At 60.8% G+C, this 24,395-nt stretch overlaps 1 protein-coding gene across 1 annotated transcript; it reads right to left on the reverse strand.

The window, feature by feature from the left end:
• Nucleotides 1–240: 240 nt before the first annotated feature.
• ALDH1L1 (aldehyde dehydrogenase 1 family member L1) lies at nucleotides 241–24,179 on the reverse strand. The gene is made up of 22 exons (XM_055413408.2): nucleotides 24,050–24,179; nucleotides 22,608–22,842; nucleotides 21,931–22,096; nucleotides 18,273–18,374; nucleotides 17,643–17,732; nucleotides 15,950–16,087; nucleotides 13,909–14,034; nucleotides 13,478–13,569; nucleotides 12,765–12,912; nucleotides 11,215–11,334; nucleotides 10,311–10,438; nucleotides 9,656–9,806; nucleotides 9,435–9,505; nucleotides 7,833–7,938; nucleotides 6,231–6,318; nucleotides 5,770–5,863; nucleotides 3,880–3,979; nucleotides 3,712–3,810; nucleotides 3,038–3,203; nucleotides 1,877–1,982; nucleotides 1,226–1,425; nucleotides 241–449 (listed from the first exon to the last, which is right to left on the reverse strand). Exons 1-22 carry the CDS (start codon nucleotides 24,174–24,176, stop codon nucleotides 394–396), a joined length of 2,709 nt encoding a protein of 902 aa, XP_055269383.2. The 5' UTR covers nucleotides 24,177–24,179; the 3' UTR covers nucleotides 241–393.
• Between the last annotated feature and the right edge of the window lie 216 nt (nucleotides 24,180–24,395).

Raw genomic sequence — 24,395 nt, forward strand, 5'->3', positions numbered from 1 at the left:
TGGGCAACTCTGGGGGGTCCTGGTGGGCTGCTCACAGAAAGACCCAGCCAGGACCAGGAGCTCCAACTCTCAGTTCTGCCCCAATCCCATCCTCCAGAGAGGGGAGACAGTCAGGGCTGGAGAGGCAGGTCATGCCCCCTCGGACAGGGTGGGTCCCCTCTATGGAGCGTCCACACAACCGACTCCAGGCGGGTATGGAGCCCGAGAGCCAGGGCTCGCGGGGACATGGGTGCTGGCCAGGACCTTTATTTGCATGGGGTCACTTCCTGACCGAGCTGGAGGCCACACGGATTGGGCAAGGTGGGGGTCCCGGATGGGGACAGGGGTGCAGACCAGAGGCTTCCACCGCATTCGGGGTCGAGCCCACAGCCGGGGACGGTCCTGAGACCCTCCTCAGTACTCGAAGGTAACCGTCTTGACCCGCAGGTACTCGTTCAGGGCCGCCTCTCCTGCAAGAAACCCCGTGCCAGGGGCAATATCACAGTCCCAGCAGCTGCTCTGGTGGATGGCGCTGGCGTGACCAGTGCTGTGGTCATCTCAGGATCCCCGCCCCTTGTGTCACCTCCCAGACACCCTTCTTCCACAGCTTCGAGGGTCTCTGCTGCTCTCCCGCACGTTGCTACCCCCGCCAAACTGGGCACCAGAGTTGATCCCCCACAGGATCCAGCCCCCAGCTGCTGGCTTCTACAGTGGCAGAGTGGGGGGTGGGAACCACCCCAAGTCATGGAGCGGCCAGGGAAAGGGCGGTACCGGGCAGAGGTCCGCTTCCCCAGGAAGGCCAGGCCCGGTGCCACCCTTTCTGCCTTGGCACTCACATTACCCTCTCGGGTTTGCCCGGCCCCCATGGGCTCCTTCTCTGAGGATGAAACCTGAGCCTGATCAGGGCTCCCAGGCCCCCTTGATCTTGCCCTTGCCTGACCCCCGGCCCACTCGAGCACTCAGCCTCTCTCTGCAGCTCCAATAGCAGCTCCTCCAGCCACTCAGGTCTCAGCCCAGGGATACCTCCTCCGGGAGGCTCACCCAGCCCCCAGCCAAAGCCACTGTCCAGCCTCCTGTTCAGACCACTGTCTGGACAGCTTATAGCAGGATCTGACTCCCTGCCTTGGTCACTGGCCTGTAGGCTCCCAGAAAGATGTAAGTGGCCATCTCTTCAGCTCTACTCTGGCCCCTGGGCTGAGCGGCCTCTAACGGGTGTTTGTTATGAAAGCAGGCATGGCTGGCTTACCCAGGTCTTTGCCAAACCCTGACTGCTTGAACCCTCCGAAGGGAGCGGCCACGTCAGTCTTGTTGTACGTGTTGACGAACACGGTGCCAGCCTCCAGCTTGTCGCTGACGTACAGGGCCTTGTTGATGTCCCTGGTGAAGACGCCAGAGGCCAGGCCGAACTCCGTGGCGTTGGCCCGAGTCAGCACCGCGTCCACGTCGCTGCAGGGAAGACCAGGAGGGCCACCGTGAGGAGGGCAAGGGGCCAGCCCTGGACAGAGGGCACCAAGAGGCCTGCACCCCAGTCCCAGGCAGAGCCCGACATGGCACAGGGCCAAGAACGGTCAGTCCTGCCAACCAAACCGCAGATTCACGAGCAAAATGAGCAATGACTGCTGTGCGGGCCCCTGAGGTTTGGCCAGTTCACGACGCAACCACTGGGACTCAAGGCGGAAGCCAGCGTGCTGTGGAGCTGGAGAGACGCAGAGGACACCCCGGTGGGCCTGAAGCCCTGCAGCCACCCCCAGCCAGGGTCTCCTCCTCTGTGCCGGGAGGACTCTGCGGGGATCTGGCTGCGTCCCCAGCCCCACCAATCTGAGCCCCCTCCGCGCAGCTCACGTGAAGACCCCCGCAACCAGGACAGGCTCTCAAGAGGCCTAAGCGGGACCCCTACCCGTCAGCAAACCGAGAGATGACCATGATGGGCCCAAAGGACTCCTCCCGGGCTATGAACATGTGGTCCTGCACGTCAGTGAAGACCGTCGGCTCGAAGAAGAAGCCTATGGGAGACGAGGGGTTCGAGGCCCGCCAGGGTCCCCCCCGCCCCGCACGCCAGCCGCGAGCCTTGTGGCCTCTCAACCACTGCCTCGACGCCAGAGCTGCTCCGTCCACCAGGGCCCAGTGCTGTCAGCTGGACACACCTCCTCCCATCCCCACTACTGCCCCACAGGCCCGAGCCACTCCACGGAAAAGGCTTTCTCTGACTATTTCACCTCTGGACACAGCCATGGGCCCTGAGACCCGCTGGACTGAGACTGAATTGGGCCCAATTCAGGGAAAATCAAGAGGCTTGAAATTTTCTCTCCACTGTTTAGAAGAGCAACAACAAAAAGGTGAATTTAATAGTGTTTTAGTTGCTTAGTCACGTCTGACTGCAACCCCACAGACTGTCGCTCACTAGGCTCCTCTGTCCCTGGGATTCTCCAGGCAAGAATTCTGCAGTGGGTTGCCTTGCCCTTTTCCAGGGGATCTTCCCGATCCAGGGATCGAACCCATCTTTACTCTCTGAACCACCAGGGAAGCCCCTATTAATTTAATAAAATAGTCCATGTTTGTATATATTTTGGTGATGGACGGGGAGGCCTGGCGTGCTGTGATTCATGGGGTCGCAGAGAGTCGGACACGACTGAGCGACTGAACTGAACTGAACTGAACCACTTATAAGGGCAATTATAATTTTTAAAGTGCGTGTCATGTATGGACACTTGCTGACACACAGGGTGTGGGTGCAGCCTGTGTTCATTTGGCTGCAAAGGAAACGTGACCCCAGCTCTTGGAGCTCCACAGGCCAGTCTCTGCACCCTGCCTCCCCATCCTGCTCACTCCCTTCTCTGCCCCTCCAAGGAGAGCTGCATGCTGGGCTCTGACCTCCAGCTGAGAGGAGGCTGTATGCAGGCCCTACACCTGGTCTGGCAGGTGTCCCAACAGCCAAGTTCCCCCACCCCTGAGGTCCTAGATGGGGGGCGGAAGTCTGGGAGCCCAACTGCAGGGGCCGGACCCCCAGACACTGCCGCAGAGGCCATGCCGCCTGCCGCCCGGCCCGCAGAGCTCTGACCGGGCCGAGGAGCCTGCTTCCCGCCGCACACCAGCGTGGCCCCCTCCTCCACGCCGCGCCGGCAGTACTCCAGCAGCTTCTGCAGGTGGGCCAGGTGATTCTGCGGCCCGTGGTTGGTGTCCCGGTCCAGGGGATTGCCAATCTTCATCTTCCCCACCTCCTCCACCTGCAGACGCCCTCCTGGTCAGTGTTGCCTGGGCTTCTGACCACGGTCACCCCCTGACCCGCCTCCCACATACACATCTTCGGTGACCGACCACTGGGCCCTGAAGGAAGTCCACACGCCAGATGCTGGCCTATGGAACCATGTTGTGGTTCCAAACCTGCCTTCCGGGTTGAAGCCTCAAATGCACCCTCTGTTCAAGGGCATCTGGGCTTGCTGTGGGAGCTGGGATGGTGCAGGTGCGGGGTAGGGGAGGGCAGGTGTGGGGAGGGGAGGGGGGGCATGTGTGGGGGGAGGGAAGGCAGGGGGCAGGGAGAGGCAGCATGTGGGTTGAAGCCGTGGGGTTGCTGCTTCTTGCTGAAATACTAAAGTCCAGGGAAGTCTTGTCATGGCCACCCCGAGGGGTCCGGGACCCAAGTGGCTGGCACCGGGCTCCACTGCCAGGACCTCCCTGCCCCCAACGCCCTGCAGCTGGCAAGCAGGCAGTGCCAGGTCTGACGACAGGACCTACCACTCTCTGCAGAAACTGGTCGTGGATGGAGTCCTCCACGAAGAGCCGGCCGGCGGCGATGCAGTTCTCGCCTTTGTTGAAGAAGACGGAGCTCATACCCTGTGCGGAGGGGAGGATAGCACTGGGTTATGACCCCTGGGGCAGCCCCCTGCCCCCCACAGTGCTCACCATCTGCACGGCCTTGCCCAGGTCACAGTCTGCGAAGATGAGAAGGGGCGACTTCCCACCCAGCTCCAGGGAGACCTTCTTCACGTTGCTCAGGGCGCAGCTGAAAGGGACACGGAGAGATGGGCTGCGACATGGGGTGGGGGACACGGGGCACGGGACACGGGACACGGGACATGGGACACGGGACATGGGACACAGGATGGGGAACATGGGACACGGGATGGGGAACATGGGACATGGGATGGGGGACACGGGACATGGGACACAGGACATGGGACATGGGACACGGGATGGGGAACATGGGACACAGGATGGGGGACACGGGACACGGGACACGGGACACGGGACACGGGATATGGGACACGGGACACGGGACACGGGATACGGGACACGGGACATGGGACACGGGACATGGGACACGGGACATGGGACACGGGACATGGGACACGGGATATGGGACACGGGGCACGGGACACGGGACACGGGACATGGGACACGGGACATGGGACACGGGACATGGGACATGGGACACAGGATGGGGAACATGGGACACGGGATGGGGAACATGGGACATGGGATGGGGGACACGGGACACGGGACACGGGACATGGGACACGGGACATGGGACACGGGATATGGGACACGGGGCACGGGACACGGGACACGGGACATGGGACACGGGACATGGGACACGGGACATGGGACATGGGACATGGGACATGGGACACAGGATGGGGAACATGGGACACGGGATGGGGAACATGGGACATGGGATGGGGGACACGGGACACGGGACACGGGACACGGGATATGGGACACGGGATATGGGACACGGGACACGGGACACGGGATATGGGACACGGGACATGGGACACGGGATGGGGAACATGGGACACGGGATGGGGAACATGGGACATGGGACACGGGACACAGGATGGGGGACACGGGATATGGGACATGGGACACGGGACACAGGACACAGGATGGGGAACATGGGACATGGGACACGGGACACGGGATATGGGACACGGGACATGGGACACGGGACATGGGACACGGGACACGGGACACGGGATGGGGAACATGGGATGGGGGACACGGGACATGGGACACGGGGTGGGGAACATGGGACACGGGATGGGAACATGGGACACGGGACACGGGATGGGGAACATGGGATGGGGGATACGGGACACGGGGTTGGGGACACGGGACACAGGACACAGGACACGGGACACGGGGCGAGGGACATGGGACACGGGACACAGGATGGGGGACATGGACACGGGATGGGGAACATGGGACATGGGATGGGGGACACAGGACTTGGGACATGGGATGGGGACACGGGACATGGGACACGGGACGTGGGATGGGGAACATGGGACATGTGATGGGGGACACGGGACATGGGACATGGGATGGGGAACATGGGACATGGGATGGGGGACACGGGACATGGGACACGGGACATGGGATGGGGAACATGGGACATGGGATGGGGAACATGGGACATGGGATGGGGGACACGGGACATGGGACACGGGACATGGGATGGGGAACATGGGACATGGGATGGGGGACACAGGACACGGGACACGGGATGGGGAACATGAGACACGGGATGGAGACACAGGGGCTGAGGGCAGCTCCAGTGTGGGGTCACTCAGAAGAGCAGCCGAGGATCTGGGCTGGAGGGTCCCTGTGAGGCCAGGCCTGCAACCCCTCCCCTCCCCCACCCCAGCTCCCCCGCACTGTCCCAGGGCAGGCCTTGCTCTCGCGGCCCCCCCACTCCCCACACCCTCTCTCCCTTCAGGCTGACCCCAGAAGGAGGTCTTGGAGCCCCACTGGCCTGCGACCCCTGGTCCCTCTGCCCTCTTCACCACCTACCTTTTCATGATGTGCTTGCCGACCTCGGTGGACCCTGTGAACCCGATCTTCCGCACGTCCGGGTGATCTGATAGTCTCTGGCCGACCAGTGAGCCTGTGCAGGGTGGGCAGGGGGCGGGGTCAGGGCAGCCACGAAGCCCGGCCACCTGTCTCCAGCCACCCAGGGCCAGACACGCCCGTCCTCCCCGGGGGCTCAGAACCTCCACTGGGAGGTCTTCTAGCCTTTCAAGTTCAGCTTATTAGAGACTCAACTCCGAAGCTTCCCCAGTCCCGCTCCCCTTCCCTGCTCCCCATGCGGTCAATGGCCTCTCCTCGCGGTCAGCGGCTGCGGCCGACAGTCACGCTCCCCAAACCCCATCCAGGAGGCCCCCAGTCCTGGGGCTCCCCCAGGCAGCACCCCCACCGCCACCTGCATGTCAGGGCGTGCACGCGGCAGGCCTTGTGCCCCGTCCCGGCCATACCAGATCCCGGCAGGATGTTGACCACGCCCTTGGGGATGCCCGCCTTCAGGGTCAACTCTGCAAACTTCAAGGCCGTGAGTGGGGTGACCTGAGGATGCGGGACAGGCGGTCAGGTCCAGAGGGCTGGGCAGCAGGAGCCGGGCACCGGGCTGCTCACCTCAGCAGCTTCCCCCGCAGCCCCTCGCCAGGCCTGGGCCCCCTGCCCCTTCCCCCGCCTCCACCGGTTTGTGTCAAGCCCCGGGGCGCCAGGGCCATGCCCAGAGGCCGAGGACACTCCTCTCCCTGGCCCTCAGGACCACCGGCCCTCCTTTGCCACTGCCCGTGCCCGCTGGCCTCTGAAAGCTCCTTGGTGCCCAGCCTCACCCCACCCGCCCTGTGTGATGCTGCCATGGCCAACCTGCCTCCACGTCCCTCAGTCTGGGGGAAGCGTGGTTCGGGGATCTGCGCCCCTCCACTGCTAGGCCTCCGGCTAAGCAGTGCCTGGGTGGGTACTCAGACCCTGAGGGGCTGGGCGAGTGGACGCTCCAGGGACCACTGCCTTGACCTGTCAGCAGCCCCCTAGCCTCAAGGGAGAAGTTAAGGGTCACCTCAGGGGCTGCAGCAATGCTTCCGTGAGCAGATGTGTGTGCAAGTCAGTGGGGAATTCATTGTGTGTTAAAATGTCTGAGGAGTGCGGGACTCTGGTGAGCCGATGTCATTTCACTGGTTTCTATTATGTTAATACTGTTGAGGCCCAACCGCCCCAAAGGAGCTGAGGGAGTGAGACGCCCCAGCCCACTGCCTCAGCATGAGGCCTGCAGCTCCTAACTGATCTCTCTGAAGTCCAGACGAAGGATGGCAGCTTGTGGGGTGATCCCACCACAGGCCACGCCGCTCAGGCCACTCCAGTGCAAGGACCTCATCATGTGGCTTCTCCGAGAGGGACCCCCATCATGTGGCTTCTCCGAGAGGGACCCCCGTCACGTGGCTTCTCCGAGAGGACCCCGTCACGTGGCTTCTCCGAGAGGGACCCCGTCACGTGGCTTCTCCGAGAGGGACCCCCATCATGTGGCTTCTCCGAGAGGGACCCCCGTCACGTGGCTTCTCCGAGAGGACCCCGTCACGTGGCTTCTCCGAGAGGGACCCCGTCACGTGGCTTCTCCGAGAGGGACCCCGTCACGTGGCTTCTCCGAGAGGGACCCCGTTACGTGGCTTCTCCGAGAGGGACCCCGTCATGTGGCTTCTCCGAGAAGCCCAGGTGGTAGACATACAGGAGCTTCCCGTGGATGTCTGGGGTTTAAGGCTCCAGCTTTAACAGTAGAGCCTGGGTCCCGGGGCACACAGGGGGGCTGAGATGGTGTCCCCAGAAAAGACGTGGACACTCACCAAGCGGCTGCACGCACAGCCCGGCCAGCCTGACTCGGCCCCAAGACCCAGACACAGCAGGTCCGCCCTGTGGGCCAGCCCTCGCAAGCTGCTCTCACCTGTAGAGCCTCCTGCTCCCTGCCCGTGTGGGGTGGGGGGGAGGTGTGGGGGTCGAAGGGGCCTGTGGCCCGCCCCCACCCTGCCAGGTAGCACCCAGGCCCTCCAAGCCTGCGGGCCCCAGGCCGCGCCCGCACCTACCTGGGCAGGCTTGATCACCACTGTGTTGCCCGCGGCCAGGCAGGCGGCCGTCTTCCAGGACAGCATCATCAGGGGGTAGTTCCAGGGGATGATGATGCCGCAGACCCTGTCGGGGAGAGAGGCCGGCCTTCATCTGTCTGCTCCCCCGGGGCCCCCGCCCGGACCTCACGGCCACCTCCTTCCTCTCCAGGCGAGCCCCTGCCCAGGGCCAGCGCGCAGCTGCCTGCCTGGACAGGGTGGTGTGCCCAGTCTGCGGAAGCCCCTTCCCAGGAAGGGCGATGGCAGAGGATGCTGCAGTTTCTGCTGGGACACCTGCTAGGGACACAGCCTGGAAGGGGCCACCCCAGGAGGAGGGTGACAGCAGGCAGGCATGGGTGGGGACAGGCAGGGCCTGGGAGATGGTCTGGGACCACAGGGGTGGACTGGCGGCCATGAGAGAGGGTCAGAGGTCACGTGTGTGGCAGGAGGATGTGAGAGATGGTCAAGTATCACTTGGGTGGCTGTGGGTGAGGGTCCTCCTGGGCATTAGGCCAGGGCCATCGCCATGGGAACAAGAAGGACCAGGTCCGTCCGGGGGCCTGAGGAAGCCTGCACGCCGCGCGCTGAGAGGTGGTGTCCAGCGTCCGTGCCGCCCCTCCTCCCAGAGAAGCCTCTGGCTGGGCAGTGTCTCCACGTGGGGGGAGGGATCCCTGTGTCCTGGGAGACCTGCTTCCTCCTGACCCTGCAGAACCTGGAGATGGCAGCCCCTCGGTGCGGGTCGTGAGACGAGCTCATCCCCAAGGGGGCCCCTCGAAGACCCGGCGACTGTGGTTTCCAACTCTCACTGCCGCCTCTTCACCACCATCGTTTTCACTGTCATCCCCTTCATGACCATCTCCTCATCTTCACCAGAGAATGTTTCCCCAAACAACGACAGCCTGGCTGAGCCCAGCAGGGGGAGGAGGGTGCTCAGAGGCCAAGGCAGACAGGTCAGTAAGGAGCCACTTGGCCGGCAGAGCAGGAGTGCAGGGCAGACTGGGGCCAGCCTGGGGCCCACACACCTTCCTGGGAGTGGTGGGGTGTGCTGTGGGGTTAGGAAAGCTGGTGTGGTGCCCACCCCAGATCAGCAGACCCAGAGGGACAGAGCTTGAGAGGGAGCAGGGCAAGAGCCCCAGGAAAGAAGGAGAACTGGGTAGGGGGCTCCAAAGCTGAAACCCTGCAGAGACTTGCTGCCACCAGGGCTGGGTCGTGCCTGCAGCCCTGTCTGAGGGGATGACCTTATCTGGAAACAGGGTGTCTGGCAGGTGGGGTTTGCAAAGGAATGAAAGGTGAAAGTGAAGTTGCTCTGTCGTGTCCAACTCTTTGCAACCCCACGGACTGTAGTCTACAAGGTTCCTCCATCCATGGAATTTTCCAAGCAAGAGTACTGGAGTGGGTTGCCATTTCCTTCTCCAGGGGATCTTCCTGACCCAGGGATTGAACCTGGGTCTCCAGCATTGCAAGGAGACGATTTTACTGTCTGAGCCACCAGGCAAAGGAATAGATGTCTGATAAACACGTGGCCGGGGAGGGACCTCTGAGCCCCCATGTGCATTCCTGGGAAGTGCCCAGCCCGTGACTCACCCGATGGGCTCCCTCCGAGTCATGGTCAGGTTCCGGTTGGGTCTGGCCTGGTTGATGGGGATGGTGGAGCCCTGGATGAAGCAGCAGTGGCGTCACTGGGGGGGCTCTGGCCTCCCCCCGCCGGGCAGCTCCTTGCACCCAGGTCCAGGGTGGGATGTGACTGTCTGTCCCAAAGCCCCAGCTGGCATCGGACAGGACGGCTGAGGCGCTCAGAGCCCCACCTGGATCTTGTCACACCAGCCAGCGAAGTAGCGGAAGGTCTGGATGGACATGCCCACGTGCGTCTTCAGGGCCAGCGTGTAGACTGCGCCTGCGTCCAGGGCCTCGATGGTGGCCAGCTCTTCCTGGTGCTGCTCCATGAGCTCTGCCAGCCTGGGGGTGGGCGGGGGCCGGGGAGGAGGGCGCTGGCCTCAGTGTCCTCGTCTGTGAGATGGGCTGGCATTCCCTTGGCTGGAGGGGCTGCTGTGGGCCCCTGGTATGTGGGATGCCCCCGCCATGTGAAGGCCTCACCTCTGGGAGCAGGGTTGGGGGGCCAGGTGGAGACCACCCGTCCAGAGCCGCCCTCAGCCTTGAAGGCGGCTGACCTGTCCTTCTGCCCCGGCCACCAGCAGGCCCCAGCACCCCCATCTGCTCCCAGCTTGCTGGCCCCTCCAGGGACCCCCCAGGGAGGCAGCCCCCAGCTCTTGTCTGGCTGATCGGCCATGAGTGGGAGCACCCCGAGTCCTCCCTGCACTTCTGGCGGCACTGGGCTTCACCGGGAGGGGGATGTGACATAGGAGACTCCTCCCCCGGGGCCCCCGGCTGTGCAGTCACGAGTACTTCCTCCCAGAAGGGCCCCTGCACCTCCAGAATGGGGAGGGGGGGTCAGGCTCGCACCTGTACAGGAGGCGGCCGCGGTCCCGCGCGCTGATCTTCCCCCACAGGCCGTTCTCAAAGGCATCTTTCGCTGCGGCCACAGCCTTGTCCACATCGCTGACCTGGGCCAGGGACACCTGGCAGAGGACCTGCGGGAGCCCAAGCACTGAAACCCTCCAGGCCCCCCAGGCGGCCCTGCGGGGGAAGGCCTGGCTCACAGGGGGCGGGGCTCGGCTGGCAGGAGGGGCTGCGCTTCCACGACCCCTGGGGCCTTTGCCGCCCCCGACCCCAAACAGGGTGACAGACGCAGACTGCAGCTGCAGGCCAGGGGCGACTCAGCGTCTTCGACCAAGAGCAGAAGCAGACCCGTACGCTGAGCGGATCCCGGTTGGGAGGTCTGTTTCCTAATAAGTCTGCCCGAGCCCCTGGATCCTGTGCCCTGAGGGTGCCTACCTGCCCCACAGCTCAGGCCTCCACCTGGATGGGCTGGGGGTGGGGGGGCTGAGGCTGGCATCTCCAAGCCCACAGCCCAGGCGTCCACACAGTCCGCCCGGGGTCCCCAGTGGTGGCCTGGAAGTGCTGACAGCCCCTGACAGGCTCGCCTGGGGGTCCTTGTCTGGGTCCACACAGCCCGCCTGTTACTCTCTTCAAACCCCCTCAGGACCCACGTTCTGCGCCCCAGTCCTCTGTCGGTATGCGTGTGTAGGAGTGTGTCCATCTCAGAACGTGTGTGTGTGTGTTTGAACATGACCGCGTCTGCTCTGATGTGATGCCTGATGGCCACAGCCAAGGAGTCTGAGAGTCTGGGATGCTGAGGGCCTCGGCGAGGGGGGCCCTGACTGGGGGGGCGGGGGGAGGGGAGGGGCCTCCTGACGCGGGGGCCAGGGACAGGAGAGGCTGCGGCGGGCGGCGCGCCTGCACTCACACTTCCGTCTGTTGGGTTGATGGTCTCGTAGGTCCTGCCACCCGCGGCATCCACAAACGCGCCCCCAATGAACAGCTGGTGGGGCATCCGGAGGGTCAGCTTGTTCACGGCTTTCTCCACCTGGGGGGCAAGGACCTCAGGTGGAGCTACAGGGGCATCCCTGACAGGAAGGGATCCCCGCTAGAGACATGGGGACTACTCGCCCTGCCAACCCTTCAACACACAAGCAGGGGCCTGGGATCTCCTCACGGATCCAGCCCTGCTGCCCAGGGCTGTCGTGCAGGGCAGGGGTGACGGCTAAGACAGAGACTCAGGGCCAGCCTGCCAGCCGACCCACCCCGGCCCTGACCCTTGGGCTCCACGCTCAGGAAGTGACAGCGGCGACACACATGGGGTGCGACATGGCCCCCGCTGCCTTGCACGCACATGCGGCCGCTGGGCGGCTTCTCCCCTAACGTCCACAACCCAAGGCCAGCCCGGCACCCACCCCGGCCACCTGTCCTTCCTTCATCAGCCTTGCTCCCAACTCCCAGCTAGACAAACCATCACAAAACTCGTTCCTATAGGAGCTATAGCCTAACAAAACACCCGAGGGTGGTTTTTGCAGAGTTTCTTTACAAGAAGATCTGCGTTACTTCCTCACACCTCACACACATGCGCTGGATGTACAGGGTCGTTTGTTTTCCTTTTTGGAAGCAAAAGTGTGAAAGTCGCTCAGTCGTGTCTGACTCTTTGTGACCCCATGGACTATAGTCCATGGGATTCTCCAGGACAGAATACTGGAGTGGGTAGCCTTTCCCTTCTGCAGGGGAGCTGCCCAACCCAGGGATCAAACCCAGGTCTCCCGCACTGCAGGAGGATTCTTTACACTAGCTGAGCCCCCAGGGAAGCCCTTTTTGGGAAACCATTCCCAATTCGTCTCTCTCTCCTGTGTCAACCAAAGGCCTTTAATGCAGTGACTGGTCACCCAGGTGATGACAGGGCTAAGAAACGGCGAGTCGGGCCGGAGGCTGAGCCGAGCAGGAAGCCGCTGCCATTGCTGGATCAGGACAAAGGGAGAAGGCAGTGGAGCCCAAACGAGGGGTTGGGTCAGCAGACGGTGCAGGAAGGGAGCTGGAGGCCACACCGGAAAACCACCAGCAGTGAAGAGGGCGGGAAAAGACGTGCTGTGGGCATGTCTCCATGACACCCTAGCTCCTGCCCCGAATCTGAGACAGCAGCGTCCTCTGCAGAGTCTGCCCCACCTCCTGCCATCTTCAGGCTGCTCGGAGTCACCAAGGGGAGCGTGGCCACCAAAGGGCGGGCTCTTGGAGTCCTGGCCTTCTGGATGCCCAGGCTTCCCCGGGTGTCCCCGTGGACCCGCAGATGAGGCTGCCTGTGGGGTGTGCAGGCTTCCCCGGGTGTCCCCGTGGACCCACAGATGAGGGTGCCTGTGGGGTGTGCAGGCTTCCCCGGGTGTCCCCATTGGCCTGCAGATGAGGCTGCCTGTGGGCTGTGCAGGCTCACGCGGCCCGTGCACCAGGTCTGCCTGAGGGGCTCCCGGGACTCACGTAGTCAATGGCGTGCTCCGTCTCCTTGTCGTCCCCTCGCAGCCTTCTCACTAACAGCTGGATGAAGTCCCCAAAGGTGGTTGCCATGTAGACATCTTCATTTTCCAGTTCCAGGCCGTCACACAGCTCCTTGACTTCCTCCACCAGCCTGGAGGACAGAAGGGGGAGAATAGGAGCCTGGACAAGGCCCAGGGTCCTGCCCTCCTCTGAGCAGAGCTGGTGGCTCCACTCAGCACTCAGAGTGTGGGTGTGGGTCTAGAATCAGTCTTGAAAGCCCAGTTTGTGGATTCAGAGGCTCTGGGTTCAAGTTCCGGCTCCATCAGTACTAACTCGTGATCAGTTGCTTTGGGAAGGCTTGCTTTAAAAGGCTGCATGTAGTTTGCTCTTCCTCCTGTGAGGGTGGGGTCTCAGCCCCCTGTCCTCCCCTGTACCTGCTGAGACCTTTTAGGGAGGTGGTCCTCATCAGTCTGTCTGCTGGGCTCCTGCTTGCAGAGCCATGAGATGCCAGCTACACGTCGAGTCCCAGAGTGGCCGCTCTGGGGCCGTGACCCCACTGGGGATGGATGTGCCCGCCCACCAGCTGTCCCACGCCGGTGGGCACAGGCCTGTACACCCGCTTCTGGATCTCTGACCCACACGGTGCCCGTTCCTCAGTTTGGGGGTGACTTCCAACTCAGAAATCCCGAGGGCTCCACCCCCGCCCCCCGCCTCACCTGACGACATCCACGGATGCAGCCCCCGACTTGAAGAAGTCCGTGGACTCGTCCACCTCCGGCACGCTGGGGAGGATCCGCTTCCAGGCGCCCTGGAGGGCAGGGCAGTGAGAACGAGCCCCGGGGCCCGGAAGGCAGTCCCTGGTGCAGCCCAGCCTGGGCAGGCCTGTCCCCTGTGGGCTCTGCTGCACTCAGGGCCAGACGGTCCTTGGGTGACCGCCTCCCTCCCAGTGCCTGGCCGCAGGCCCTCATGCCGTTGGGTAATAAGACCCAGCAGAGTAAGGAGGGCCAGGGGACACCGGAGGACAGAACCACAGCGTGCCTGAGGCCAGGCACATGGACTCCGGGTGTGCACATCCCGCCCCCAGCAGAACGCACACCCCGTGCAGTGCACGCACGCCTCCACCACGACAGCCCCGCCGGCTCCTCACCCGAACAGCCTCCGCGGTGCCCAGCTCCTCCTCCGTCAGCTCCAGGGCGCTGCTCTCTGCCCTCCCGAAGAAGTGCGCGGCTGGGATCATCTTCCCGTCCTCCAGCTGGATGTTCTTCACCAGTAACTGCGATGGGAGGTACATCAGTGCCCCCAGGCTGCCCTGCGGTGGGCACACATTCACCCCCATTCTCCCCTAGGCAGGCCCGGACGCGGGCAGGGCGTGAGGAGACCAGATGGGCGGAGGTGCAAGCAGCGGTCTGGGGGACCTCTGTCCTCCATCCCAGCATGCTCTCAGGTTTGGAAACCCATGATGGCTGTATTTGGAGAAGGAAATGGCAGCCCACTCCAGTATTCCTGCCTGGAGAATCCTATGGACAGAGAAGCCTAATGGGCTGCAGTCCATGGGGTCACAGAGTCGGACACAGCTGAGTAACTCACAACAACAATGGCTGTATTATTCTATAAAACCGATGCCTGCATGTGACACGGAAGTCATCCCAGCACTTCCTTGAAGGCCAACGGAGAAAACAGTTAGTCACCCAGCACCCAGCTTGCGGAAACCCTGTGGAGACTGGCCCGGTCATCAGAGGCTCCCTCTGGCTGAGGGAGCATGTGCGCTCACAGCAGAGGATGTGTCTGCCGGGTGAGACGCTCTGTGAAGAGCGCTCCCACCCAGAACTGGAGCCGGGGTCCCTGCTCACTGCCCCCCGCCCCCACCGACTGCTGCCTCCATACATGCTCTGGAGCCCCAGCTCAGCGAAGCCCGGCTGGACATTCCTGAAAGGCCCTCGGCCAAGGGCCACCACGACTGCCTCTTGTCCTTGCTGTCCCTCGGGGATGTCAGGGAGATTGCGGCCCAACCCACGTGGCTGGTGCCTTCCTCCGGCGGCTGCTCTAGGACCTGCACCCAGGCCCTGTCCTCCACCACTGCTGGCAGCTAAGCTCAGTCACCATCAGCAGAGAGGCCGCCTCTCTGTGACCACTGTCCTCCCGAGCTGCCTCCCTCCATAACCCGCACGCACACGCTCCCGCCTGGGTCTGCTGCGGGAGCCTGGCCCGAGACAGAAGCCCTCATTCAACTGTAGCACCGCCCACGAAGGGTCACCCAGGCGCTGTAACCCGCAGGCAGCCTCGGGCCAGCAAGACGGCCACCCAGAGTGAGCTCTCACCGGTCCAAGCCAATCTACTCCCTGCCCTGGCCTGTTCGCACAGCCGCCACCACGCGTTCAGCATCCGCAGAGTCCCCTGAAGTTCCCCCAGTGCTCCAAGACCCCTGCCTGACCTCCTTCTTCGCTGGCCTTGGTATCTTAGGGCCCAGGCCACCTGCCCACTACCCTGTGCGGTAAGTGTCACAGCTGAGTGACGGGCCAGGAGCGAGAGGGCAGGGCCAGAGCCCAACTCTGCCGCAGACACACGTGGGTAACAATAGACAGAGGATCTGAATTTCTTTGCTTCAGTTTTCTACTTGGTAAAATGGTGAAATGCTAACACGGATCTCATACAACTGTGGGGAGAACCGAATTGTTTTAAACAGAGTGTGGCTCTCAAGCACAAGTCAATATTTAGCTGCATAAATCCCAGGTGTCACCCTGAGCTGCAGTTGCTCAAGCGGGTCAGAGCAGCTTATGTGCCCGGCAGGATTTTGTTCAAAAAGAAGGAAACTGTGCACATTCTGTGCACCTGGACTCTGCTGGGCTTAGACAAGGCTTGAGTACAGGGCTCCCTGGACAAGACTAACCCCGACTCTGACACCCCACAGTTCCCCCAGCTCAAGACCTCCGATTATGCTCAGGCACAGGGCACCCTGGACAAGACCCCCGACTCTGATGCCCGCCAGGGTCCCCAGCTCAGGCAGGGCACCTGGCCAGTAAGAGCCCAGGGCAGGCCTTCCTGGAACAGAAGAGTGGCCGACCCAGCAGGTGAGGGCTTCCCTCCTGGATTCTGTGGTCTCCTTTCCCTGTTTTCTCCAGAATGGCTGGGAGTGTCCCTGCGGGGCCTGAGCCCACAGTACAGACCAGGAGTCGCAGCAGCACCCTTACCATCCGGCCGTCGTTCCCGAAGAGGATGAGGCCCGCTTTGGTGACCACCCCCGGCCGGTGGGCTCCTGGGATGGGCAGGTCCTCTCCCTCAGGCTCCAGGCCCGCAGTGCTCAGCGTCGAGTTGAAGAACGTCAGCTTCTGTTGAGGACCAGAAACCAGAAGGTGGAGGTGAGAGCCCCACCAGGTGGGGCTGAGCGGGCGGGGGATGACGGGCTGTGACGGCGCAGGGCCAGGACAGCCCAGGTGTCAGTGCCCGGAGCACAGACAAGACCTGGGTGGGCGGGAGGCCCCAGAGAGGGCCCCTCCCACCTCACCTGGGACCATGACCTCCAACCCCAGGGTCAGACACCTGCAGAAAGTGTGCTCAGCCAGCACCGAGGGAGGGCCTGCCTGGGGACGCACCAAGCCCTGGCCAAGGTGCAAAGGGGGCTGGTGGTGGCAAGGCCAGAGACCCTGGACGGTCTGGGAAGTCCACCCACGAGCAGGGGTTCGGATGATCAGGGGCTTTATGGAGGACAAGGCTGTCCTCGAAAGGGCCTGGCTGAAGCCCCCTCACCCCCAGGGCGAAGGCAAGTCAGGCTTGGACTGGGGTCTCTGAGGGCCACTCAGTTCAGTTCAGTCGCTCAGTCGTGTCCAATTCTTTGTGACCCCACGGACTGCAGCACACCAGGCTTCCCTGTCCATCACCAACTCCCAGAGATTACTCAAACTCATGTCCATCGAGTCAGTGATGCCATCCAACCATCTCACCCTCTGCCATCCCTTTCTCCCGCCTTCAATCTTTCCCAGCATCAGGGTCTTTTCCAATGAGTCAGCTCTTCGCATCAGGTGGCCAAAGTATTGGAGCTTCAGCTTCAGCATCAGTCCTTCCAATGAATATTCAGGACTGAGTTCCTTTAGGATGGACTGGTTGGATCTCCTTGCAGTCCAAGGGACTCTCAAAAGTCTTCTCCAACACCACAGTTCAAAAGCATCAATTCTTCTGCGCTCAGCTTTCTTTATAGTCCAACTCTCACATCCATACATGATTACCAGAAAAGCCATAGGCTTGACTAAACAGACCTTTGTTGGCAAAGTAACATCTCTGCTTTTTAATATGCTGTCTAAACGGAGACCGGCCTTGGAAAGCCCGGAGCAGATGAGATAGCTCAGTCACATAGCAGAGCTTAATTTAGCTTCATTTGCAAGACCAACTTGACCTCAGTCATTCCTTGTTTGTGTCTCTGGAAATCATAAGCAAAGTTTAAACTGTTCCTCAAAACTGAAATGAAGTGACCTTTAGCCAAATCCCTATCATTTAAGGAAACTCTTGCGACAGCCAGTCACTGCCTCCTCGCCGTGTAGCCTGCTTGCTGTCAGCAGACCGTGCGCGGTCTGGGGGCTCCCGGCTCCAAACCGTCTTTTGAGCGAGTGCTCAGCACACAGGTGCTAAGTGCCGCGTCGGTGATTCACTGCTTTCACTTCTGCTATTTCAGAGCTTTTGACCAACCGGGGGGTCAGAGTCTGACCCCAGAGCTGCCTGGCCTGGCCTGGCCTGGCCAGGAAGCCTCGTGCATGCGGACCCCACCCTTCCAGGACCCGGGGGGCTGGGGCTGGGGTCTGCCGGTGGCTGGTGACCACGTAGCTCAAATATTCCCGCAGTTCAGCAGCAGGGGACCCAGGAGCACAGCCCTTCCCGGCCACAGGGACACACCTGCCCGCAGGCCTCCGTCCAGGCACCCGGCACCTTATCGTTTCCGCGGATCCAGTTATGAATGGCCTCTGCTGGCTGGTCCCAGTTGATCTGTGGGGCAGGACGTGTGTGCACAGCAGGTCCTCCCTGTGCCCCAACCACTGGGGCCCCACCCCTGGCCTCCCCTCCTCCCCATGGATCCTCCTGACACTGGGTGGAGCCTGGGAAGGGGCTGAGAAGCCTGGCTTCCTCTGAATCCCACAGCTGGGCCAGCCTCCCCCTGGGGCCCAGCTCTGGGTGTGCATGGACCCTTGGTCTTTCACGGGATGTGAAGGGCAGGATGGTTTGTGGGGAGATGATGCTCTGTGATCACGAGGACCAGGGCCTGACACACAGGGCCAACCCCCGGGTTAGGGCGGCCCTACAGGGCTCACCAGGTCCCTGGAGAGCACCCCCTGAGCCCTGATCAGAGACCCAGCCCTGCGCCTCCCGGGATCCCCAACTGGGTCAGCCCCCAGGAGCCCGATGCCCTCCCGGGACTCATCTGGCAGTCCCTCCCGGGACTCATCTGCCAGCCCGTCTCCCTGGGGCCCCCACCCTCCCTAAAGAGGAACTGGGGAGAACGCAGATGTCCGGTCCCTTGGTGCTCACCTTGGCTGTCTCCTTCCTTTGAATCCCCTCGTAGGTGGCGCCCTCCTCGGGCTGAGGGAGTCTGGGGGCTTTGCCCTCGGCAATCAGCTTCACAGCCTGAACCTGGGAGGCAGGGGCAGGGAGTGTCCGAGGCATCAGTACCCTCCCCTCGGCCCCAGGCTCACGGTCTGAACTGTGGGATTGCATAGACCTGCCCAGCACCATGCCCTGCTCGGGACAGGCAGACCACAGGATCTGCTTTGGGAGCAGGTGGATCGTGGCTGAAAGCAGGGCTCAGGACTGGCGGGCGGCCCCTGCTGTGCTGTGGAGATGCCCCCGTCTGCCCCCTGTCCCGCCGCCTCCCCTGCTGGACACGCTGCCCCTCGGGGCTGCACAACAGCTCTGACATCAACCCCTCGGGTCTGCCCTCCACCTCCAGCTCCTCAGAGCCTCCTTGGACTTTCCATTCATGAATTCTTGGGGAGAGAGGGTTTCTTGTCCCCTGGAATCAGGAGGTGTGGACCTTGAGCCACCAGGGACAACTTTTCCTCCTGACCAAGGGCGCCCAACCTGAGGAGGAAGCTAATCAAACGGGAGGCGGAATCAGGGTGAAGAAACAGAACTGGATGACAGGCCCGAGCTTCTGGGTTTAGCCAGGCTCGAAGATGTCCCTCTCTGGAGTCTCCTCTCGGAAAGGAGCCCAAAATGTGCCCTTTGGGCCAAGGTTTGTTGAGCTGTTCTGACAGCCGTAAGCGAGTCCCGTCTAATCGAATAGTGTTGTTCAGCCACTCAGTCATGTCTGACTCTTTGTGACCCCATGGACTGCAGCACACCAGGCCTCCCTGTCCTTCACCATCTCCCAGAGTTTTCTCCGATTCATGTCCGTTGAGTCAGAGATGCCATCCAACCATCTCGTCCTCTGTCCCCTCTCCTCCCGCCTTCAATCCTTCCCAGCATCAGGTTCTTCTCCAATGAGTCGGCTCTTTGTATCAGGTGGCCAGAGTATTGGAGCTTCAGCTTCAGCATCAGTCCTTCCAGTGAATATTCAGGACTGATTTCCTTTAGGATGGATGGGTTGGATCTCCTTGCAGTCCAAGGGACTCTCAAGAGTCTTCTCCAACACCACAGTTCAAGAGCATCAATTACATGTTCTAACCGTGACTCTAGGTCAGTGATCATGTTATTGTGACTATCTTGGTCGTGAAGATCTTTTTTGTACAGTTCTTCTGTGTATTCCTGCCACCTCTTCTTAATATCTTCTGCTTCTGTTAGGTCCATACCATTTCTGTCCTTTATCGAGCCCATCTTTGCATGAATGTTCCCTTGGAATCTCTAATTTTCTTGAAGAGGTCTCTTGTTTTTCCTATTCTGTTGTTTTCCTCTATTTCTTTGCATTGATCACTGAGGAAGTCTTTCTTATCTCTCCTTGCTATTCTTTGGAACTCTGCATTCAGATGCTTATATCTTTCCTTTTCTCCTTTGCTTTTCGCCTCTCTTCTTTTCACAGCTATTTGTAAGGCCTCCTCAGACAGCCATTTTGCTTTTTTGCATTTCTTTTCCATGGGGATGGTCTTGGTCCCTATCTCCTGCACAATGTCACGAACCTCCGTCCAGAGTTCATCAGGCACTCTATCAATCAGATCTAGGCCCTTAAATCTATTTCTCACTTCCACTGTATAATCATAAGGGATTTGATTGAGGTCATATCTGAATGGTCTAGTGGTTTTCCCTAATTTCTTCAATTTAAGTCTGAATTTGGCAATAAGGAGTTCATGATCTGAGCCACAGTCAGCTCCTGGTCTTGTTTTCGCTAACTGTATACAGCTTCTCCATCTTTGGTTGCAAAGAATATAATCAATCTGATTTCGGTGTTGACCATCTGGTGTTGTCCATGTGTAGAGTCTTCTCTTGTGTTGTTGGAAGAGGGTGTTTGCTATGACCAGTGCATTCTCTTGACAAAACTCTATTAGCCTTTGCCCTGCTTCATTCACGACCAAGATAGTCACAATAACGTGATCACTGACCTAGAGCCAGACATCTTGGAATGTGAAGTCAAGTGGGCCTTAGAAAGCATCACTACTAACAAAGCTAGTGGAGGTGATGGAATTCCAGTTGAGCCATTTCAAGTCTTGAAAGATGATGCTGTGAAAATGCTGCACTCAATATGCCAGCAGATTTGGAAAACTCAGCAGTGGCCACAGAACTGGAAGAGGTCAGTCTTCATTCCAATCCCAAAGAAAGGGAATGCCAAAGAATGCTCAAACTACCGCACAATTGCACTCATCTCACACGCTAGTAAAGTCATGCTCAAAATTCTCCAAGCCAGACTTCAGCAGTATGTAAACCATGAACTCCCAGATGTTCAAGCAGGTTTTAGAAAAGGCAGAGGCACCAGAGATCAAATTGCCAACATCCGCTGGATCATGGAGAAAGCAAGAGAGTTTCAGAAAAACATCTATTTCTGCTTCATTGACTATGCCAAAGCCTTTGACTGTGTGGATCACAATAAACTGTGGAACATTCTGAAAGAGATGGGAATCCCAGACCACCTGACCTGCCTCTTGAGAAACCTGTATGCAGGTCAGGAAGCAACAGTTATAACTGGACATGGAACAACAGACTGGTTCCAAATAGGGAAAGGTGTACGACAAGGTTGTATATTGTCACCTTGCTTATTTAACTTATATGCAGAATACATCATGAGGAACACTGGGCTGGAAGAAGCACAAGCTGGAATCAAGATTGCTGGGAGAAATATCAATAACCTCAGATATGCAGATGACACTACCCTTATGGCAGAAAGTGAAGAGGAACTCGAAAGCCTCTTGATGAAAGTGAAAGAGGAGAGTGAAAAGGTTGGCTTGAAGCTCAACATTCAGAAAACAAAGATCATGGCATCTGGTCCCATCGCTTCATGGGAAATAGATGGAAAAACAGTGGAAACAGTGTCAGACTTCATTTTTTTGGGTTCCAAAATCACTGCAGATGCTGATTGCAGCCATGAAATTAAAAGACGCTTGCTCCTTGGAAGGAAAATTATGACCAACCTTGATAGTATATTAAAAAGCAGAGACATTACTTTGCCAACCAAGGTCCGTCTAGTCAAGGCTGTGGTTTTTCCCGTGGTCATGTATAGATGTGAGAGTTGGACTGTGAAGAAAGCTGATCGCCGAAGAATCGATGCTTTTGAACTGTGGTGTTGGAGAAGACTCTTGAGAGTCCCTTATACTGCAAGGAGATCCAACCAGTCCATTCTAAAGGAGATCAATCCTGGATGTTCATTGGAGGGACTGATGCTAAAGCTGAAACTGCAATACTTTGGCCACCTCATGCGGCAAGTTAACTCACTGGAAAAGACTCTGATGCTGGGAAAGGTTGGGGGCGGGAGGAGAAGGGGACGACAGAGAATGAGATGGCTGGATGGCATCACCGACTCTGTGGACATGAGTTTGAGTGAACTCCGGGAGTTGGTGATGGACAGGGAGGTCTGGCGTGCTGTGATTCATGGGGTCGCGGAGAGTCGGACACGACTGAGCGACTGAACTGAACTGAACTGAACTGAACCCTGACTCTGTGAAACCCTGAACTGAGAGTCCCTCCCCCCTGCAGAATCCTAGCCAGCTGAGGGCAGTAGCTGGCGCTGGGGAGCCCTGGGGTAGGTGTGTGGCCCTGCCCTTACCATGCCTTTGACGCCTTCAGGGAAGAGAAAGCGGTTGTACAGGGAGCTGACGGTGTCATCTGGGAGGACCTCACACTCCTTCTGGAGCAGAAGGTCCCCGGTGTCCAGACCGTCGTCCGCCCAGAAGATGGTAAACCCCCCTTTCTTGTCCCCATGGATGAGGGTCCTAGGGACGGAAGAGTGACACCTGAGTCCGGAAAGAAGGACTGCAGAAAAGGGGGCCTGGGGCCCCTCCCTGCCTCCCCAGGGGAGGAGGAAAGAGGGAAACTGGCGTTTACTGAAGAACCGCACGCCAGGTATTGGGCGGAAGGAGCGCTAATGCTTCTTCCTTTATCCTTCCTGCCGAGCAACAGCCTCACTTGCCCCTTCTACAGAGGCAGAGACTGAGGCCCGGGGAAGCGAGATGTGCCTGCAGGTCGGGGGCTGAGTCCCAGCCGGTCCGGCTGCAAGCTCGCCCTCTCGTCCCTCCGGCTCAGATGGCTGCTTCCCCGACGGCGCCTCCGATGGCCCCACCCTGCGGACTCGCGCCCGCTCATCTAGGGCCGCCTGCTCTAGTGTCTCTAGTCCGTCTTTCTCTCTCCAGGCGGGGGGGCGGGGGTGGACGGCGTCTGGCAGCGCTGACCCCTTGGGGGCCCCGGAGCACAGCCACAGAGCCCAGGGCGGCCGGCCTGTCTCACCAGTTGATGGCGGAGGCGCCGCGGTGGCGGGGCAGCAGGCTTGGGTGGTAGATGATGGAGCCGTGCCGGGGGGCGCCGATGACCTCCATGGGGATAAACTGGCTGCAGAAGGGCAGCACGTTCAGCTCGGCTCCCAGGGCCCGGTACTGCGCCACCACGTCGGGCAGGGCCCGCCCCTTGGCCCGCCAGCGGGGGAACTTGAACACGAGCACACCGTCCTGCTCAGCCTGCAGACCTGTGGGACAGCAGGTGAGAGTCCACCCCCAGCCTCCGAGCCCCTGCCTGCGGGGTGGGGGTTCCTGTGCCCCTCTCCAGTCCCAGCATCCCTGCCGCCCAGCCGGGCTCTGCTGGGCAGCACAGAGTCATGGCCCCAGCCAGGGCCAGCCTCGGGGACACCTTTGCCTGGATTGACCCTTTGACAGCCAGGACCTCTAAGCGCCTCCGTCTCCCAGACGCCCACATGGCCCCTGACCTCTTTACCTACAGGCCCCACGAGTGGGTCTTCCTGCCCCCCGGATCCGATGCGTGGTCCCCGCGTCTCGGATGCAGCCCCACTGTGTCTGCCCCCCCGCCCGCCTGCCCCCTGCGGGCATGATGCCCCCTGCTCTCTCCATGGCCTGCACCTGTCAGCTGCTCCCCGACAGGTCTGGGGACAGATGTGACAAGTGTGACAGTTCCATCACACACAGCTGCCGTGTGGCCCTTGTGACTCTTGGCCTCTGCCCTGTGTGCAGGGAAGTGGGTCAGTGTGAGCGGTCTAGACTGTGACCCTCTGAGGCCAGGTCAAGGAGCAGACCCGGGAGGGGTCACCGTCGCGGGCCGCGCTGGGGCAGGAACAGAGCAGTGGAGCCCCGGCCTGCGGCGCTCCATCGTGGGAGCGCCCTCTTCCTATGGAGCCAGGTCCTGTGTTCTGAAACATTCAGGCATGAGGAGAACCTCGGGCTGGCCTGAAGGCCCAGCCCTTGAGCTGAGGCCCCAACTCATCAGCGATTCTCACACCGTGTTCCTCCTAGAGAAGGGGCACGTCCCCAGGAGCTTGCTGGAAATGCAGACTCCCAGGCCCCATCTCATTCTGGGGGCAGAAACTCCGGGGCCGGGTGTTGGGGGCAGGGGCCTCTGCTCAATAGGTGCCCCCACTGGAGACAGGGAGCAGGGCTTGCTCATGTCCAAGAACCTGACAGCGGTGATTCCCGCCCGGCAGCGCTTTCGGAGCCTGGGTAAGGGGAGAGGGGAGCCCGGGGTGTTCGGACTGTGGGATCCTGGATGCAGGCCGGCCTTCTCCACCACCCTTCCCTGTGATCTGCTTTGTTCCAGAAAAGCGCAGTGGTCAGTGGGCCCTGAGCAGGACCCAGAGTGGACTGTGTGTGGTCACTTCAGGCCGGGGAAGCCCACACAAGACCCGTAGGTCCCGCTGCCACCGCCGCCCACTGGGTGCCACTCACCGAGGGGGTCTGCCTTCCCATCCTTGTCGGGCACAGTGAACACGCCCACCACCTCGTGGCCCTCCTCCCGCAGGCGGCAGTAGACCTCCTGGCCGAACAGGCTCTGCCCGATCACTGCGATCTTCATGGCAGCGGGCCGGGTGGGAGGACCTGGGCAAGGGACACAGCATCCCACAGGACTCGCTGGCCCAAGGGGGCAGCCCTCCTGCTCAACCCACCCCCGGGCCCAGCTCTGGGCACCCTGGTGGCCAGCTATTGCAGGGAGGGGTCCACCTGGGGGGCGGAAGGGAGGCCACAGGGCTGACTGGCGTGCAATCACAGACCCCCGGAGCCCCCAGCCCAGCAC

Source organism: Moschus berezovskii, chromosome 24, assembly GCF_049115385.1.
Source record: "Moschus berezovskii isolate FMDL1 chromosome 24, NW_MosBer_1.0, whole genome shotgun sequence".
Classification (NCBI taxonomy): domain Eukaryota; kingdom Metazoa; phylum Chordata; class Mammalia; order Artiodactyla; family Moschidae; genus Moschus; species Moschus berezovskii.